At 36.2% G+C, this 18,623-nt stretch overlaps 2 protein-coding genes across 3 annotated transcripts; one reads left to right on the top strand and one right to left on the bottom strand.

The window, feature by feature from the left end:
- Window positions 1-1,447: 1,447 nt before the first annotated feature.
- On the top strand, window positions 1,448-6,258 carry tmem199 (transmembrane protein 199). The gene is made up of 6 exons (XM_041796783.1): window positions 1,448-1,861; window positions 2,214-2,287; window positions 3,031-3,120; window positions 3,376-3,418; window positions 4,626-4,738; window positions 5,204-6,258. Exons 1-6 carry the CDS (start codon window positions 1,678-1,680, stop codon window positions 5,297-5,299), a joined length of 600 nt encoding a protein of 199 aa, XP_041652717.1. The 5' UTR covers window positions 1,448-1,677; the 3' UTR covers window positions 5,300-6,258.
- A 3,385-nt stretch (window positions 6,259-9,643) lies between these two features.
- LOC121525088 (homeobox protein SEBOX-like) lies at window positions 9,644-13,987 on the bottom strand. Of its 2 annotated transcripts, XM_041810877.1 has the most exons (3): window positions 13,871-13,987; window positions 13,570-13,775; window positions 9,644-10,693 (listed from the first exon to the last, which is right to left on the bottom strand). In XM_041810877.1, exons 2-3 carry the CDS (start codon window positions 13,717-13,719, stop codon window positions 10,061-10,063), a joined length of 783 nt encoding a protein of 260 aa, XP_041666811.1. In that variant the 5' UTR covers window positions 13,720-13,775; window positions 13,871-13,987; the 3' UTR covers window positions 9,644-10,060. The 2 variants fall into 2 exon arrangements, with proteins under 2 accessions (XP_041666811.1, XP_041666803.1); XM_041810869.1 differs by having other exon boundaries at window positions 13,570-13,981.
- Window positions 13,988-18,623: the final 4,636 nt, after the last annotated feature.

Below are 18,623 nucleotides of genomic sequence, written 5' to 3' on the forward strand. Positions count from 1 at the left end.
TTCAGGAGTAGAAGGAAGGCTCGTATTTACGACAACTCAAAGCCAGTCAAACGCAAACCCTGATGTTCTAGATCAGGGTTGTCCAAAGTTCTGTCCACTGCCACATAAAGAATAATATAAAGCTACATGGACCACTTAAATATAGCTCACCTTAAGGGTATTGAAATTAGAGAAAACAATCCAATGTCGGTTAAGATGAAGATATTAGGAGACAGAATAAGAGTAAACTGCAGGAAACTGCCAGACTTTGTGGGGTTTTACGTGATATGCTTTTTACATCAGACAGCAGGGCAAATGAGCAGTATTCATGCTGTTGATTGCTCCTGATCCTAACAGAGCATTGAAAAACAAGATACTATTATACTAGCCACTGGAAAAAGCATCTCAAAGAATTATTCTTGTCTAATTTTTTGTTTAAATAAAAAACCCAGCAGCAATCCCTGGTGTTAAACAATATACAGTGCAATACAGTCAAGTACAAGTATCATGGTCTAATGCAGGCCATATATTTCATATTATTGCTGGAATATACAAATAGAAATGGACTCTTTGATTTCCTTTTTACAGTGTTTTGAAAATACTCTTACAGTGGTTTAGCAGACAAAGCAAGCTAATGTGTAAGATGTCAAAAACATTGTATTCCAGTTTCAGTCAACAAAAAGTACTTACATTGTAGTCTTTTCTTTTAATCACAGTGTTTATTTTCAATCAACTACTTTAATAAGCCAAACTGTAAAATTGATTTATTTATATATAACACTCATATAATGCACTATCAACATTTAAACTGAAATAAAATACCAAAATCTCAACACTGGCATAATTTATGTGCACAGTGGGGAAATGTCATAGAGTTTGGATGTTGAACATTTTAGTTTCTTTATAGTCTCCTTGACTTAAACTAAACTCACTTTTCGTCAACATGACTTACATTTTTAGTCATAGTTTCAGTCGACGAAATCAACACTGTGTAAAGGGAAGATCTGCCTAGGCCCCTTTGGCCAGGGGCTCTGAATAAAACCGAAGAGGTGATTTAAGGTTACTGATTCTGAGAGCCTTACATAGGCTTGTTCAACCAGCAAAATATCATTTTGCATTGTTTCAACAAACAGCTTAAAAAAACAGGCTAAAAGTGTTCGTTTCAGGTGTATTTCATTGAAACACTTTATTGGGCTTTAAAAGACATTCCCTGTTAAGCAGTGGATCCTTTTAAACGCAGAATTGTTGGCTTTACGAGCTTTAGGAAGTCACATGAAGGCGTCATAACAGCTCACGTGTACGGTAACGTTACCAAGAATCGTTTGAGTCGAAATTTGATTTTAAATGGCACTAGCCGTTTGATAAGTATTTTTTTGAAGACTTTTGATAAATATTGTTAGTTTTTTTCTGAATGCAGGATTCAAAATAAAAATTCCCACTGATGGTCATGTGAGTGTCTACGTCACTGTGTCACAAGGCGAAAAACATGGCTGCCTTCTTGTCCGTACATATCTATTCCTAGCAGTTGCAAGCCGTCAAACGTTGGATTTCGACGTTTAAAGTAGCTGCATCTTTTTTCCCCATAGTATACGTGTATTATCCATCGTTCGCCACTGAGAAAAAAAGCTGGACAACAGCACGTAGTATTTATTTAGATAGCTGTAACGGACTTTCTTCTCAGTCTGTGTAGTCCAAACGATGGCTTCTGCATTTGTCGTTGGGGATAAATTCAGAGGTAAGGTAAAGGGGTTATTAGAAAATGCGAACTCGTCTCTCCCTGAAAGATTAAAGGAGGAACTGGAGGAGACTCTTGGAAAAGCAGAACCGACGACTCTCTCCTTCAGTACAGCAAGAAAACTAAAGAAGTACCTCCAGGAAAATGGTAAACTCTTCAGTTTAACCAGGCCTACTGCATAGTGTATTTCAGTGTAAACGTTAACTTGATGTATCGGTTCTGATTCAACGAATGACGATATGGGAGAATGACATCGCTGGATAAGTGCTCTGAAAAGGAAATTTACAGCTGATAGTGTTTTATATTTCTTTGTTAATCAACTCCTTGCCTTAGAGTCACGCATCAGACTCACTTGTCACCATTTTCATGAAAATCATATATATGTATATGACGAGCAATTGTAATTTTTATGTGATGTTCAGCTTAAAATACGAAAGCAGTGATGGTCTTGTGTAATGATTATATAATGTCAAGCATCTTATTTTGACTGTTTTTCTAGGACATCCTTTCTATCTGCATGAATTGCTGGAGGACAGCTCATTACACCTGCCAGAGGTTGTAAAGCCTCCTAGAGTAAGTGGGATTGTGTTTGTTGAGTTATAAGTATGTTTATAAAATTTCCTAACAAATATAAAATACGGTGCAAATCTTTTATGGTGCAAAAATTAAGGCTGAAGTGAGACATAAATGTGGCGAGTAAACTGCCTGAGGGTACCATTGGGCAGGAAGGGGGATTGCCATAATCCTGGTTGCACTCTGGATGTCCTTGTATGTTACCAGGGGCATGGCAAAATTATCTGTTGAAAAACAACAAAGCCCACACCTTAAGGGCCCCTGGTCATGCTGGATGTCCCCAAGGGCCTAATCACTGCTGTTGGTCTCCAGGCATGTCACCAGGAGTGAAAAGGCCTGGACAAAAGAGATGCTGTCGAGTGCATGTTGACTGGCCGATTGATTTGCTGCCTTTTGTTATTTCACTGATTTAAAACATTTGGTTGAAAGCAATTTTTAAAATTATTATTTATATTAACATCTTTATTATAACAAAACATTAATCATCATTACCCCACCCCCACCCTCCGGGAAAAACAATTTAAGAATGCCACAAGTTCAGGAACTTGATGGATCTTTTTTTTTTTTTTTTTTTTTTTTTTTTGCAACTTTTAGACTGGTTCTTGGCTACTATCCACCTTTTTGATTACAAGATAATCCGTTGATTTTTTTTTCAAATTTCAAAATAATCATTTCTTGCAGCCCTAGTGTTTAGTGCTTGAGTTGCATTTTAAATGTGACTGCAGGTTTTCTTTTTCCTCCAGAACCCAGAGCTGGTGGCACGTCTTGAGAAGATAAAAGCCAAACTAGCCAACGAAGAATACAACAGAATCACACGAAACGTCAACGCTCAGGTACTGTTTTATGTATTTTATTCCATGCAACATCTTTCATTAATTTCCCATTTGAATGTATTTATATAAAGAGAACTTATTCTCAATTGGGTTTTAAAAGTTGATGTTGCCTTGCTTGTTTTTGAACTGGTACCCTCATAATGTTGATAACAGCAGAGAAAAGCACATGTTTCTGTGTTGCAGTTTAACAAAATGACAAAGCACAATGATGGTTTGCATAAGATTGATTGTTACTTGTATCCTTCCTTTATTCAGGAACTGAATCGCAGTGGAACATTAGCAGATATTGGACTGCAAGGTTAGTGTGATGACACACATGTGCACTGGTCACTGTAAATTAAGTGTTTCCAGGAAACAGGAGGCTGCTTTATATATGCACTGCACTGAAATGATTAAGTTTTATGTTTTTATTGATAATCAGACTCTTAAAATATTGGAATTGCAATTTACTGTGCCATTATTTTTCAAGTTCCTAATTTTATGTAATTTTCAACAAACACATGCAATAAATCCTTTTTTATTTTTTGTATTTGTTCTTATTGTAACCAATGCAATCTAAGGATTAAAGTAGGGCTGAATGATTTTGAAAAAAATATTTAATTGCAGTTATTTTGACTCATTGCCAATTTTAGATGAATTGTTGTACTGAAGGGAATGATCATGTTTTTCGTCTTTTTAATTTTGATAAAGGAAAACATGTACAAAAACAATGAAACTAGGATTTTTTTTTAATTATTCTAAAACACTGACACTGAACTTGTGCATGAGGTGTAGAGCATAACATCTCTGCTGCAAAAATTGTATTACACTGGTATGTAAACACATATTTCAGGATAAAGAAATATTGCACCTTCCGCGATTTAAACATTACAGTAGGATATATTTTTGATTTAATCTTAATTTTGATCATTAATTGCCCAACCCTACTTCTTTTGTACATGTACTCCTGTATATTTCTTAATGTGTAGATAACGACTAACTGTGTTCTACCTCTAAGTCATGGTTTAAAGCCAGTGTAGCACTCATTTAGATAATAAATGTAAAAATCAAGAAAATAAATTTCATTTTTTTTTATTCATTTGGTTCCCAAATCAGGGCACTAGTGAGAACAACATGCAAAATAATTTCATTTAAAATATGCAAGTAATCATGATTGACTGCTGTAATTTACCAATTAATTGGGGTTAACAGAAAAAATAAATTATTTGACAGCCTTATATATTATATAAAGAGTATGAATTTGAATATATCATTTTAAATGCCTATGTAGACCAGTCATGACAAATACTGTAAGCACTGGCTGTAACTGCTGCAGGTTGTGGCTTCAATTCAAATAGTTATCAAATAAGACAGCTGTAGAAGCCTTTGGGTGAGAAGCACGACATCTTCAAGATGAAACTTTGAATTAGCATAACCTCAATGACAGAGCACTTTCACAGACATGTTAAACCTGTAAAAATCACATAAGTACGAAAATAACATTGTTTGTCATTTTCTTTGTTCAGTGCGATCAGCCAAAGCAGTGGTCGTGACTGTTTTCAACTTCCTGGTCACAGTGGTCGCTACGTTTGCCTGTTCGTACATGGGCAGCCAGTACCTGTTCACTGACACAACAGCGGTAAGAGAACATTTGATTTTACGTATAGGCTGCAGTTGCCTCTGAGGCCCGCCGAGCTACGTGCAGTGTTGTTCAATTCAGCAGCCTTCGACTCAGATGTCCTCTCAAAGAGAGCAGAGCTCTACTAATACAGGATTTTTCAGATTGATTTTTATATGGGTATAATCCTGTTTTTTATAATTAAAATTTGTATTATTTTTTTTTTGACAAGACATAACATCAACAACAAAAAGACACTATACATTTTGTGTAAAGATTTGTACTTATTATTTCAGAATTTTCAAAGTAGACAGAGCATATAGAAAAGGAGAGGCACATGGCATTTTAATGAGGTTGGATTGTCAAAGACAGACCACCTAAGGTGTTATTTATTCTGCCAAATATAATTTCCTTTTAGCCCATCTTTTAATGTTAGTCATTCCTCAGTCTTAGAAAATAACCACCTCTTTTTATGTTTGTTTACAGAGAGTAATATCAGCTGTGATTGCTGCATCTGTGGTTGGGTTAGCTGAGCTTTACGTGCTGGTCCGGACCATGGAGGGTGAACTGGGGGAGCTTTAGCATCAAAAAATATAAATATAATCCACAAATATTTCCTGGACTTTGGCTATCTCTCCAAGCTTTCTGATTCGGATCAGACATCTCATTCTGTTGTGAAATATATTGGACTTTTTTGATTGGATGAGAACAAGTGGAATTTGTGAATATGATTTAATTTGCTGAGAATGTAGTTTTTGAGTTCACTAGGAGCATGAAAAGGAAGCTGTAAGATTACAGGACAGAAAATTGGTGTTAAATGTCTGAAAATCTGTTCTTCCTCTATTTAAAAAACCTCATTAATTACAGCTCCTGTCAAGATCATTCATTTTGTGTTGAATTTTGCTCCCACTGTGGATTAACTGGTAGCACTTGTTTCTTTATTTTTTTTTTCTTTACTAAGTGTGTGTAAGTAATGTTTTCAACAATTAAAAATAATCCTGCTTTCTTCTAACAGTCAAATGTATCACACAGAAAGGATCTTTGTTATTCCAAATGTAAAGAACAGAGTTTTTTCTGCATTATCAGCAGAATTAGACTTAAAAAAGAAATCTTATAAAAAGGCTGACTTTTTTTGGTTGGGTGATTATGAAAAACTTGAATTTAGCTTCAGGAAACAAACCATGCAGAATGTATTGTTTAATATATGGGGTGTGCATGACATGTCAATAAAGTACAGTGAGTCAGTCTGCTGAAAAAGTTTCATAACCAGATAAAAATTCCTCACTTGGAGCTTTAATATTATACATCTTTTCTCAACTCAAATTTGATTAAAATATGTGTAATATTCATTGTTTATGTACTTTCATTTTGTATTTCAAATTTGCCCTTTGGTTTTTGTTCTCCTGTCTCTTCCTTGTTGGCTCTGTCCTGTAAAAATGGCATTTCCCTTTTCTTCTCTGATGTAACCTTATTTTTTATTTCAATAAAAGGATATGAACTGGCTAAAGCAAATTCACAAAGTTTATAATCCTTCACTGACAGCCAGAGTCTCCCTTTGAACTTTGTCCTTAGCTGCACTTTGCACATTTTTTCAGGATTTATTTTGTGAGGACACTGACCCTAAACTCAACAAGACAAGTCTTATTTGAATTTTATCACTGAAAAGTTCTGATTTTAGCAATTTCATCAAGTTGAAATTTTTCCTAAACTTTTTTACAGACCAAATACAATTAGGTGTATTTGGGGTGAAGGTGGCTCTAAGTGAAGTAAAACCTATGTGGAGGTGCCTTAACTCTGCACTCTTTCTGGTGACCAGCAGGTGGTGACTCCAGCGCTCCACTGCTCCACACGCCACTGAAACCACAGGGAGACTTTACCTTATTACCTCATTTCACTCAATTCTTTCCAAGTTATTTTATAAACCTCAGTAGAAGATTGTTTGATTTGCGGGATTATTGAGGTTTAAAAAATATTACTTATTCAGACTTTTTAAAACAGGTATCAGATCATTTGGCTTACTGTGTAAACTGTCAAAAGTTGGAATAAAAGTTTTGGCAAACTGTCCAAAGTGTGGAAGCCTTAAACTGACATTCATCCTTTTTTTTTTTTTTTTTTTTTTTTTTACTTTTCTCAGTTTTACTGTGATAACGAGTAGTTTCTCTTTTTTTTATGATTTTGTTGAGCTCTAAACTTACCTCCTTTTCTTGAAAGAACAAAGCCAGGTTTGCCATCATAACATGTTAAGTTCTCAAAACCTCTTGCTGCTTGCTTGCATCACAACTCCACAGCACCCAAAAGTACTGCCCCTCATCGCTGATTGGTCCTGTCACTTTATAAAAGGTTCCGAGGGGAGCTTTGCAAGATGGATTCGCCAGTGAGAAACACAGAAACGGGCTTATCCATCTGCTTTGCAAGGTTAATGAAAAGCATCCTAAACGTCTGAAAATATTCCCTAAATGTTTCAGTCAGACTTTATCATAAAGCCAAAAACTTCTAATCAGTTTTTTCTCTAAACTTCCAAAATTTCAAGCATATCCCCCCTAAAAATTTTCACCAAATTTACCCAAAATGAGAAAAACATTACCCAAATTCCCAAAAATGTTCAAAGAAATTTCAGAATTTTTCTTCAAAATTCCAAGGAAAGCACCCCCCCCCCCAATTATATCACAAATAACATTTCCATGACATTGCCTGCAGATTTCCAAATTCCCCAAAACCCCTGAAAAAATGCCCTAAATCCCCATGAAAATGCAAAAAAATAATAATAATAAAAATAAATCCAGGCAGGTTTTCCCACAAAACCTCCAGTGAAACTCTCCCAAACATATCCCAAAAATTTCCATTAAAATACTCTATCATTTCCAAACAAATTACCTAAAATGTCCAAACAATTTTCTCAAATTTTCACTGGTAATTCCATCACGAATACTGCCAACATTTCAAGTGAAATTCTTTAACTTCTAAGGACAGTCAGGAAAACTATCAAAAAAAATATGATGGAAGTTATTACTATGCTGTCAAAATACAATGTAGTGTCCTCATATGTACATGCAGGGTCAGATGAGGTTAAATGTTTACATCATCACACAAATTTAAATATTACACAAAAAAGAAGTAAATACAAAATACGGTGTCTTAATGATGATTTAATTTATTGAGGGAAAATGCCACCCAAACCTACCTGGGCCTTTGTGAAAACCTAATAAAGTGGCTGTGCCATCCTTGGTGGCAACAACTACACCCAAGCATTTGCCATAACTGGCAATAAGCCTTTTACATCACCGTGGAGGAATTTTGGGCGACTCTACTTTACCAAATTGATTTAATTCAGCCACACAGGAGGGTTTTTGACATCTTTTGGCCTGCTTCACTTTGTCAGACAGGTTCTGTTTAAGAGGTTTCTTTATTCAACAGGTCTGACAGTTATCAGTGTGGAAATTGGACTCAGCTTTCCAAAAATGTGGTTAATCACAATTAATTCATGATTTTTTTAAGAGTGGCAGTTACTTTTTCCACATAAGGCCAAGTAGGTTTGGATGGCTTTTCCCTCAATAAATTAAATCAACATTTAAAAAATGCATTTTTTTATTAACTCAGGTTATCTTTGTTTAATATTAAAATTTGTTTGATAATCCCCAACATTCGGTGTGACAAATATGCAAAAACGTAAGGAATCAAGAAAGGGTCAGTTCTTTTTCACAGCATTATCTATGCCTTTTAAACTTGTTTTTCCTTTCACTTGGTTCAGTCACATTTTGTTGTAAGGTCCAAAGAAACCCCTGTATTTTCATTAAATAGATTGTAATGGTTGAATATGTTCTGAATTTGGGGTCAGTATTTTTAATGCAGGAGGTGTTGGTGGGTCCTGAGCCTAGCCCTGGTGAGAACCACTGGTTTAGTCCGTTATTCTCAGGTTAAAATGGTAAAAATCATGAGATAACCGTGAAACTCCCAGGAAAACATAATTGAGTGAAATTGTTTTTTTTTTTTGTCCGTAGCTAAACTTGTTTTGACTTCTCTGAATAACCCGCCAGCTGTGGCATACAGTTAATAATATTTTTCTTGAATGATTTTATCCTCCATCTTCAGCTGACAGATGTGGAAATAATTGTCTTCTGATCTGTACTTATACTGTATCTGCCTGAAGTGAATTATAAAGCCAACCAAGAGATAAAAAACAAACGATTAAAGTAACCCATGGGTGCAGCAGCCGTGATAAAAGACTTATCATCCTCTGAGCAATACCACGGTGTATTTTATCTCAAAACAATTCCAGTACAACACACAGGATCTGTTTTCCCTGATCCCTTCTCCAGATATGAATTTTGTAAACTATCCGATCCCCTTCTTATTACGTCCACTCATATCAGCCAAAGATTAAAATATGTAACTACATCTGGAGTACCAAAAAAAGTATCGTCCGAAGATCTGAGATTTGACACCCGGATTAAAGGTTTATTGAAAGATTATTTGGTATTAAAGATGATTATGATATGCAGAGATCTTTGTACAGCGCTGGACGAACAGTGGGCACTACTGTCTGTCATATTTTTCTCTGTATTATACCCTCTCATGTAATTTTTCAAAACTTAAATCCAGGCAGAATTACAGAGCCTGTAAGCTGATAGACCCTGAGCTCTAGCTTTAATTTACTTCTTATTTTTCATCTTTTTCTCCTCCCTCTGTCCGTCTAACCCGTCTGATACTTACACAGCAGAGAGATATGAAACAAATATATTTTGACTTAGAATATAATTATTCCTGCCGTGGTATCTTACCACAAAGAATCATTTTAATCAGGATGTTTTGAAAGATTACACTCGCGAGGTCGCAGCATTAAACATGGCACAGTTCAGCTTAGAGCAGGAAAACAGGGAGAGGAGTCCATGAGACAAGTTTCAGGGTTACTGAGTTTATCAGCTGGCTTTTATTTATTTAAAAAACATTAAATATGAATGATTAAACACTGGAGCAAGTTAGTATAGGCATGAGCACTAACCATTCTAACATACAGCAACATTTACAGCTGCTTTGCCTCTGCAAAACTCTAAACACAGGATGCTTTAGCGTACTTCTGATGTGAGCAACTGTTACTGAGTAAATCATTTTCAACATTGATGATGTTGAAAATGACAATGACTGGAACATAGAGCTTTAAAACACAAGTCAAAGACAAAAACAGCTATATGAAAACAGGATTTCAGGAACAATAATCTCTAAAAATATGACAGTTTTAGACACCAACGTTGTTGCAAAGGGACAAAAATAAATAACCTACTAATTCTAAGAGTTTTAATGATAGAAAAAGATATTTGCACTTGTTTCTGTCCACGTTCAGACTGCTCAGAACTCCAGGAAGTTGGTCACAATTGCAGCGTTGTAGATCAGGTCTGAGATGTAACCCATAGAGGTCTGTGGTCCTATTTGTGGGTGGTGTCCCTGTCCTTGAGTTACCTCCCAGTACACCTGCTGAGGATGAGACGGGACCACCTGATCTACAGACATGTGACCTCCACCCCCGTACATTGGCTGATGAGCCCCAGACGGAGCAGCAGTCTGGGGTTTGAAGTTCCTGAAGGCCTGGTAGGAGGAGCGGGTGGGGGCTGTGTGGTGGGGCTGCCTACCGACTTGCTGATGGAGGAAACTGGGCAGAGCTGGTCCCAGGGTCTGATGGTGGGGGTCCTCCTCCCAGAGACGAGACTCAGGGGGCTGCTGGTGGAGGGATGAGGAGGATGGAGGCGATGAAATGGTGTTGCCATAGATCTGGATCCAGTCTGAGAACATCTGTGGGACGTCCTCACAGGTGTGGGTCTGCTCAGGTCTGAATATGTCTGCCAGGGAGGTGGAGGTAAGGAAAGCAGAGCTGACAGGCCCAGGAGACGGATCCACGACAGCTCTACCTGTCAGGACTGACTTGCTGGACTTGGAGAGTCTCCCAGTTTTGATGCTTCTAGCTCTTCTGTTTTGGAACCAGACCTGTGGAAACAGTGAGTAAAATGTAAAATGTATGTTTTATTTGATGTTTTTTTTTTACACATACACAACACTACTCAAAAAAATCCCCAAATTTACCAGGCAAGCTGTATGTGTGAGCAAAATTTCACCTCAACTTTACCTAAATCTTTTACCGGCAACCCCAAAGTAAAATGTGAAATCAGAGTGAGCAAAAAGACACAGCAGAAAATATTCAGGAAAATGCAGAGCAAACTGGAGCGGTAATAATGTTTATAACACACAACTGGTGAATGGCCTGTGTCAATAAGGACACTCCCAAAGGCAAGAAATCACTCAGAAAATCATCAAAAATGTCAGCAGGTAAACAACATAATTTAGTTTCCTTAGTGTGGTGAATGTTAGCATCAGCACCATAGCCTCTGGTTCTCCCTGCAAGCTTACATCCACATACCTGGGCTTGATGGTTGGTACCCATTGCTTTATTTTGTCACAGATTAGTGAGATAACTAGATTTATGACATGGGCGGAGTCAAATTGTTAAATATCCAGGGCTTAGCCCAAACTACAGGGGGGCTGAGAATATATCCACTAGAAATGTTTTGCTGTAAAGTTATAGATTTTCAAACAATTTACAACCCAAATTTGATTTAAAATGGGAAGATAGATAGATAGATAGATAGATAGATAGATAGATGATAGATAGATAGATAGATAGATAGATAGATAGATAGATAGATAGATAGAGAGGTAGATTCATTTAGCCAGGAAAGCCCCATTGATATTACGAATCTCATTTACACTCATGACTCATGTTGAAATGATAAAGTTCCACACCTAAATAAAGTCCTTAGGGTTAGGTTGCTCCTCATGTACTATGCAGGCCACCAGGGTTCAAGTCTGACTCTCCCCAGCTCTCATCACTATTTCTGATCCTATCTGTCCTCCTCTACCAATAAAGACATAAAAAGCCCTAAAATATATTTTGTAAAAGTTCTTTGGAGCTGATAGGATCATGTTTTATATGCCCTGGTTAACTACTCTCAGCAGTAACAAAGTGACCAAAGAGTCCCACTTGCCAAGTTTATCTTATCCCAAGGTGGATACTAAGTTACACTGGTTACACTGGTTAATAGTTATTTTATGTGATTTTTTTAAGAAGTAGACTGCATCTTACCCTCGCCAAAGTTCCTTCTCCTCTCTTGAATATACAGAGGAGAGGTTTCTTATAGAATTATGTAGGTGACATCATCATGAGCTTTCAGTTTCAGGATAGCAACATGCTATAGTGGCAGAGATGCCTGAACACTGGCCATGCCCAACTAAGGAACATGTCCTCTGATAATACAGACACGTCTCTGTCTGTTCTACAGATATTTCATCATTCATGAAAGATGCATTAATAATGTAAAATATGCATCCTATCAAGAATCAACATTATTTTATATGTAATTATTCTCACAGCCTCCTCATTGTTCTGAAACCATACATGTCCAAGATAACTTTAACTTCTGCCTGAAGAACGGAGGAACCCGTCAAATGTTTATTTCTTCAAGTTGCATAAGATACGTAGCACAGCAATTAGGTGTAAAATGTAATAGTTTGCACAATACATTTTAAGAAAATAACATTGAGTTTACTTGAATAGTAGTTTTTACCCTGCAGCGTGTGTACTAAGTCTTAGAAGTTAAAAAAAAAAGTTTCATTTTGTGTGTGGCTTTGAAATTGAAATACCCATGCGGTGATTAGCAGGGTTAATTGGCTTATTATCTATTTCTTTCCTTTTTTTTTTGCATTTGCCCATCATACCACTCACCAGGACACATTTTAGAGTCAGGGCTTCTGAGAAAACAGGGCTTAAGCCCTGTAAACAACCCCCTGGATTGGTAAATGATAGGTGAAGATAAAAAAGAAAGAATAGAAATAGTTTGCACAAACAGAGCTTACAAATTAATTACAAATAAAGATAAAGGTAAATAAAATTCTATGAGAACTGGAGAGCAGGGGTGAGACCAATGATTGGAAACCAGAACAGTCAAATGAACCATTAGGTGGGAAGATGAAAACAAAAATTTGCAAACAGAAGCTTCTGTAAACGGAGACACATCAAGAACAATACATATTTGTGGGTTAAAACCGTGGTCCTGATTTGAATAGTGTTGGACTTTAGTTGCTATGATATTTAATATATCAGACATTTATTTTTCAGATTGCTGATTCAAAAGTTTCTCATAAATTATTATATGTATATCTCGGTCCTTGAATTTTGTATTTTGTATTAAATTTGTTTCAATTCTTATTTGCTGTCTAAAATAAACCAATATAAATTCTTAATTTATCATAAGCAAAGGCAAAAACCAATAGCAGACTTATTTTTTAAAACAGATTGATTGGCTTTAAATATCCTCATTTTAACTCTAAATATACTAAATCAAGCCATTCAGACTGTAAATTAGTTTGTTTTAGTACACAAAAAATATTTTCATAGAATGCATGGAGCAAAGAGTGCAAAAAATAATAACTACCAAAACCACCCTTAACATGTGCTGTATCTATAATAAACTGACTCTTCCAACATGATTGTACTACTAAACACGCCATTAAATGCAAGTCAAACATTTCTTCGGCCCAGTAAATCCCCTGTTTGAAAACAGATAATTTCTTTTTTTTAATTGTGTAATCATCCATGAAAAGTCCCGTTAGTGTCACTGACTGGCTTTGAATGTTGCCTGCCGCTGAAAACTCCTACAAGGCATGTTTTTCTGTCCACTGATTATTCATCAGGTTTTTCGGGGGGAAATGGAGATGCTGAGGTCTCAAAATAGTGTAACCTCTCATCAAACAATGAATTTACATCGCAGACCTACTAAACGCTGTTACTTTTCAAACATCACTCTCACCTGGATCTTGCTCTCGGGCAGGTGGGTGTGCGCGGCCAGCCTCTCCCTCAGGGTGATGTCCGGGTAAGGGGTCACAGCGAAGGCCTGCTCCAGCTCGGACAGCTGCGCTCGGCTGAAGATGGTCCTCTTCCTCTTCCTCTGACCCTCCATCAGCCCGCCAGCTCGCTCAGGCTCCGGGGGGGACACCGAGCCTTCAGCCCGGGACTCTGACAGGACATCCGAAGAAAAGAAGATCATCGAATCAAAAATACAAAGAATGAAAGAGAAATGAGAGCAGCTTTTCACACGGTGAGTAGGCTACATTTAGATTCCGGTCTTCTTGTTAAACATGGTCAGACTGTGTGGTCCTGGTTGCTGTTTGTGAACATTAAGTCTCAGTCCTGGGTCAGTTAAAATTAGAGCTACATTCTGAACTACGTGTTAAACTCTAAAGTGTACGGAAGCCCGTCTGGACATGTTTTGTTTTCCTCTGTTTCCGTCTTAATGTGTAGCCTAGACTAGGCTTGATTTCTCTCATCTCTATTATTGTTCTCATTTTCTTGAAGCGGTAATTTAACCCGGGGAAACAAGCGTGGTTAGTTGGAGTTAACTAACACATTCACGTCTAAAAATTAAAATTAAAAACCGCCCAAATTCAATTTTTGGTAATCTTTCATTATATTTTTAATAATTTATTTGTTTGCCTTTTTTGAGACAAAGCTTGATTATTTTATTATCTCGTTAAAACACTGGTTTTCCTGTTATACAAAGCTAATTTCTCAAAATAAAGAATGACCTTTACTTTTCTATGAGAGGGGGGAAAGTGCTATGACGGCATAAAACAGACAAAATTCGTTAATCATCAGGGGAAAATAAAATGAAAGTTTCCTATAATAAATTCATTTCAGTTCTTTTTTGATAAATTGACTTAGTGATCAAATTATCTCGGCACAGTGTCCTGATTGTCTTGTAGGTGTTTTTTGTTTTAATTTATCACCAGGAAGTGTATTTTGAAAATACATTGGAATAACTGGGAAAATAAAACCGTTTTGTCAGCTATCATGCTACTTTATGAAGAAGGCTGTTTTTGAGATGCTACTGTCAGAATTTAGAGAAAAAATATCTTAAGGAATAAAAATCTCTCTCTTTTCTGAATTATTTTGAAACTGTCTGGTTAAATCAGAAAAAAATTAATTGAAGTTTGTTTCCTCATGTTGTTTATAACAAGATACGAAAATAAGAAAATAATAATGTATGTATTATCACAGGAAATTGAGTAAAATAAAAATTTAGATATAATGTATAAAAACTTTTTAAATGTCATATATTTCCCATAATGTAACTGATGTTTTCATTAACATCAAACACCAGTGAAAGTGTCACTTTTAATAAAATAAAGGCTCCTGCCTGGTTTCTGCTGAAGAGTTTCATGAAAAATGCTGCTGATATTGTAAGGGATGAGTATCAAAATCTAGTACGAATATAGTACCGTTTCCAACATATTCGATACCTCCTGGACCAAATTTTTTGGTTCCCGCTTCCCCAACATGATCCCTATAACTCTAAAGAAAAGGTATAAAACACGTTACTGACAAAGTAACACCTGTTTCCTTTACGTAAATGTTCCATTGGCATCTTATTCCTGAATTATTTACAATAATAAGACAGCTGTCACTCAGCCACTGACTTTCATCTTTTTTTTTCCTATCAAGATTATCGATTTAGGAACTGTTTAGGCACTGGCACCTTTTAAAAAGTAAAGATTTAGCACCTTATCTGAAAAAAACAAAACAATACCCAACCCTTTTCTCTCACTCAAGGTTCCTTTTCTTAATTTGTGGTACTTCCATTGAGAAAAAAAATTTGTTATACTGCTTTTTAAGACTATTAAAAAATAAATAAATAAATAAATAAATATATATATATATATATATATATATATATATATATATATATATGTGTGTGTGTGTGTGTGGGTGTGTGTGTGTGTGTGTGTGTGTGTGTGTTGAAAAAGATTTCTTGACAAAGACATAAAGATGACAGAAAATTAAGATTTGATGAAACTCACCTTTAGATTGATCCTGTTCTTCAAATATGGTTTTAAAATCCATCATCTCTCTCTGCTGGTTTGGTTTGAGTAAAGACAAGTCTGAATCCATAAACAGAGTCATAACTACACAAACACACAGTCACACAGATACACTGCTGTGAGGGGAAGGACAACAGCTTATATAGTACCCACTTCTGACAGGACAGCCCCCCCCCCCCCACTGACTCCACATTCTCACAGTGATGGGGAAGGCTGCTATGCAGAATGTCCATCAGTATTAACTAATCCTATTGACATCTGCACATCAGAATCGCAGTCAACTTTATTGGTCAGGCTTGCACAACAGGGAATTTGAATCAGTTAGCTTTGTAATAAAAAAAGGTTTTCATATGTACAAAATCTGCAAGAATTTTGGTAATTTACATAAGGTAGATGGGGTGAGATATTTTACCACAGTGAACTTTCTTACATCATTTGAATTTCAGATGTTCACATAAGGTGAGCCATTTTAGCACAGTGAGCTTACTTACAGTATCTGAGTTACACTTAACAGACTAATTATTTCAGGTGTGCATATGGGAGCGAGAGATATGAGGAGAGACATTTGTACAACAGTGAGTTTCATTGTTGTATTGAGTTACAGTGATTTGACTAATTAATACAAATGTTCATATGAGGTCAGGTATTTGACAACATTAAGCTTTTCTACAGTACCTGAGTTACAATAAATAGATAAATTGGTTCAAGTGTGCACATGAGGAGAGGCTTTTTTTTTTTTTTTTTACAAGAGTGAGTTTTATTATATTCTTGCATGTCCATATGAGGTGAGGCATTTAACCACAGTGAGCTTTCCAACAGTATTTGAGTTACAGTTGAAGCAGTAAGAGACAGTGTAGGATATTTTACATTAGGCTAAGGGGCTATTTGCTGATGCTCTGTGACTAATAAGTAGTCATCACATTGACACTCTGGGGGATCAAACAGTCTAATCATCTATTTATTTATGATGAATTATATTGTTAATTTTAGTAATTTTAGTATCTGATGAGATTAACAGATGAGGTTAGATGACATTCAGCTTGCATTTCATTTGTTTAGGGCACCTTTTAAACTTGTTTCCTTTAATAACTATTCTATTGTATTTATAACTCTTCATTCATTAATATTATTTACTCTGGCTTGCCACTCAGAGCAACTCAATGGACAATGACACAGTAAATGAATTGAATCAAAGAAAAATAAAACTGAGATTAAAACAGAGCTATTGAAAAAGTTAGACATAAATTATTCAAGGAGCAGAACATTTTAATTCACACAGTCAGTGGTTAATTTTTCGATTATACTTGACTCAACTGTAAAACCTGATCCAGCTACAATTTATATCATAAGGCAATATTATTAATAAGTGGACAAAACACTGTCACTTTTGCCTGGCATTGATCTATCAGGGTGAATGACTATTTTGTTTTGTTTAGTCTGAGAGGTAAAACCGTCACCTCATTCTTTTAGACTTGCCAGCTACCGCCATCTACTGGCATTTTGGAGACAAACAGAACCGGCAATGACACGAATCGCCTGTGTTGGTGCACAGTCAACCACTGACAGCAAAACTGCAGCTCCTTCACAAACCCACTGATGCTCCTTGTTGGTTGGTAAGCATGTTTTATATCTTTGTTCAAAGGCAGCATGATAAAAATGAGCACTCAACATGACTACTTTTGAATTTAATCTAATTTTAAACTCATACACATGTACTAATAAATGCACTATGCCTATGCAGTGATTATCAATATCACTTTGAACTAATCCTGTTGTTGTTGTTGTACCTTCATCTTTAGAGTGGGATAGTTTTCACAGTTTAATTACCACTCTATTGAGAAATGAAAGATCAGCTTGTCACCTCATGGTGCAGTTACTTTGGTGTCCAGGTTGTATTCTTGGTCAGTCACAGACAAAGACTTTCTGGCAATCAAGTACTATCTCTTCTTTTTTGGGAAAAAAATCATGGCTGTAATGGTGGACAAGGAATTCAGAAGTGATGACCTTGGGCCATGCGAAGTTTGCAGGCCACCATTTCTGAGGAAAAAGTTGCAGCTATTTCAGTGAGGCCATACACTGAAACGGCATGGTGTCATGCTTGGAGTATTTTGTTTGGATACTACTGACATCTTGTTACTTATCATTACTTCATTGTACAAAACCCTGCAGTCTCATGCCCTTAAATGTGCATTAAAGGGGCATTTCTTTATGCTAATTAGGAAAGCCATGCATGAGCTTCCAGCTTCCAAGGATGTGGCGTTCATCATTTAAGAAGTCAGGGGAGAAGAACCCAGCAGTTTAAGGACAGGTCATGAATTTGAGGAAGGTTTCTCAGAGACTTTCTTAAGAACAAACATAAGAAACATTTCAAAAGAAAATTGGGTAATAAGGCCCATGCCATGTAAACACAGGTATGTCATGATCTTGACATTTGGGTCATCTCAGGTATAATAGCTGTCTCTTTCAGGTCCCAAACAGTGCTCCATTCAGTAATGTTTTGATAATGACACAATAATATTAGTTTTATGTATAATGGTATAATATGATATTACCTTAAAAAGTTAACTACTGGTATTATCAGCTATGAAAATTTCAGACTAACATGTCTGATTTTGAAAATTCAGAGATAGAGGGATAGAGGAGACAGAAAATGGTACAATAGGTGATGTTCTGCCAATAAATTTTTTTTTTTTTCAGAGGATTAGTGAAGAAAAATGGGAATTAGTATAAACAAAACAAAATTTTGGAATTTTTGTCACAGGCCTTTGCAGGAGTATCAATGCAGCACATTCTGGCCAAGCTGAAGTCCAAGGGATGCCCTAGTTGCCCTATTGTTGACTCTGTCACAGAAGATGATAACAGAGTAATCTGAGATCTGGGACTTACCATGTCCTGCAGTTGCAACTGCTATTAGTTTTTAAAATGAAATATTGCAAACTGCCTTTGTCATGAGAGATTAATAATAGAATGCATATAAAATTTTCCA

This window comes from Cheilinus undulatus, linkage group 2 (assembly GCF_018320785.1).
Source record: "Cheilinus undulatus linkage group 2, ASM1832078v1, whole genome shotgun sequence".
Taxonomy (NCBI): domain Eukaryota; kingdom Metazoa; phylum Chordata; class Actinopteri; order Labriformes; family Labridae; genus Cheilinus; species Cheilinus undulatus.

Bases quoted from the DNA above. Each gene is read 5' to 3' on its own strand.
- tmem199 (XM_041796783.1), top strand. From the start codon at position 1,678: ATGGCTTCTGCATTTGTCGTTGGGGATAAATTCAGAGGTAAGGTAAAG. The intron at 1,862-2,213 runs GTAAACTCTTCA...CTGTTTTTCTAG, and splicing joins GAAGTACCTCCAGGAAAATG to GACATCCTTTCTATCTGCAT. The intron at 3,121-3,375 runs GTACTGTTTTAT...TCCTTTATTCAG, and splicing joins CACGAAACGTCAACGCTCAG to GAACTGAATCGCAGTGGAAC.
- LOC121525088 (XM_041810869.1), bottom strand. From the start codon at position 13,806: ATGATCTTCTTTTCTTCGGATGTCCTGTCAGAGTCCCGGGCTGAAGGC. The intron at 10,694-13,569 runs GTGAGAGTGATG...CTGTTTCCACAG, and splicing joins TGCCCGAGAGCAAGATCCAG to GTCTGGTTCCAAAACAGAAG.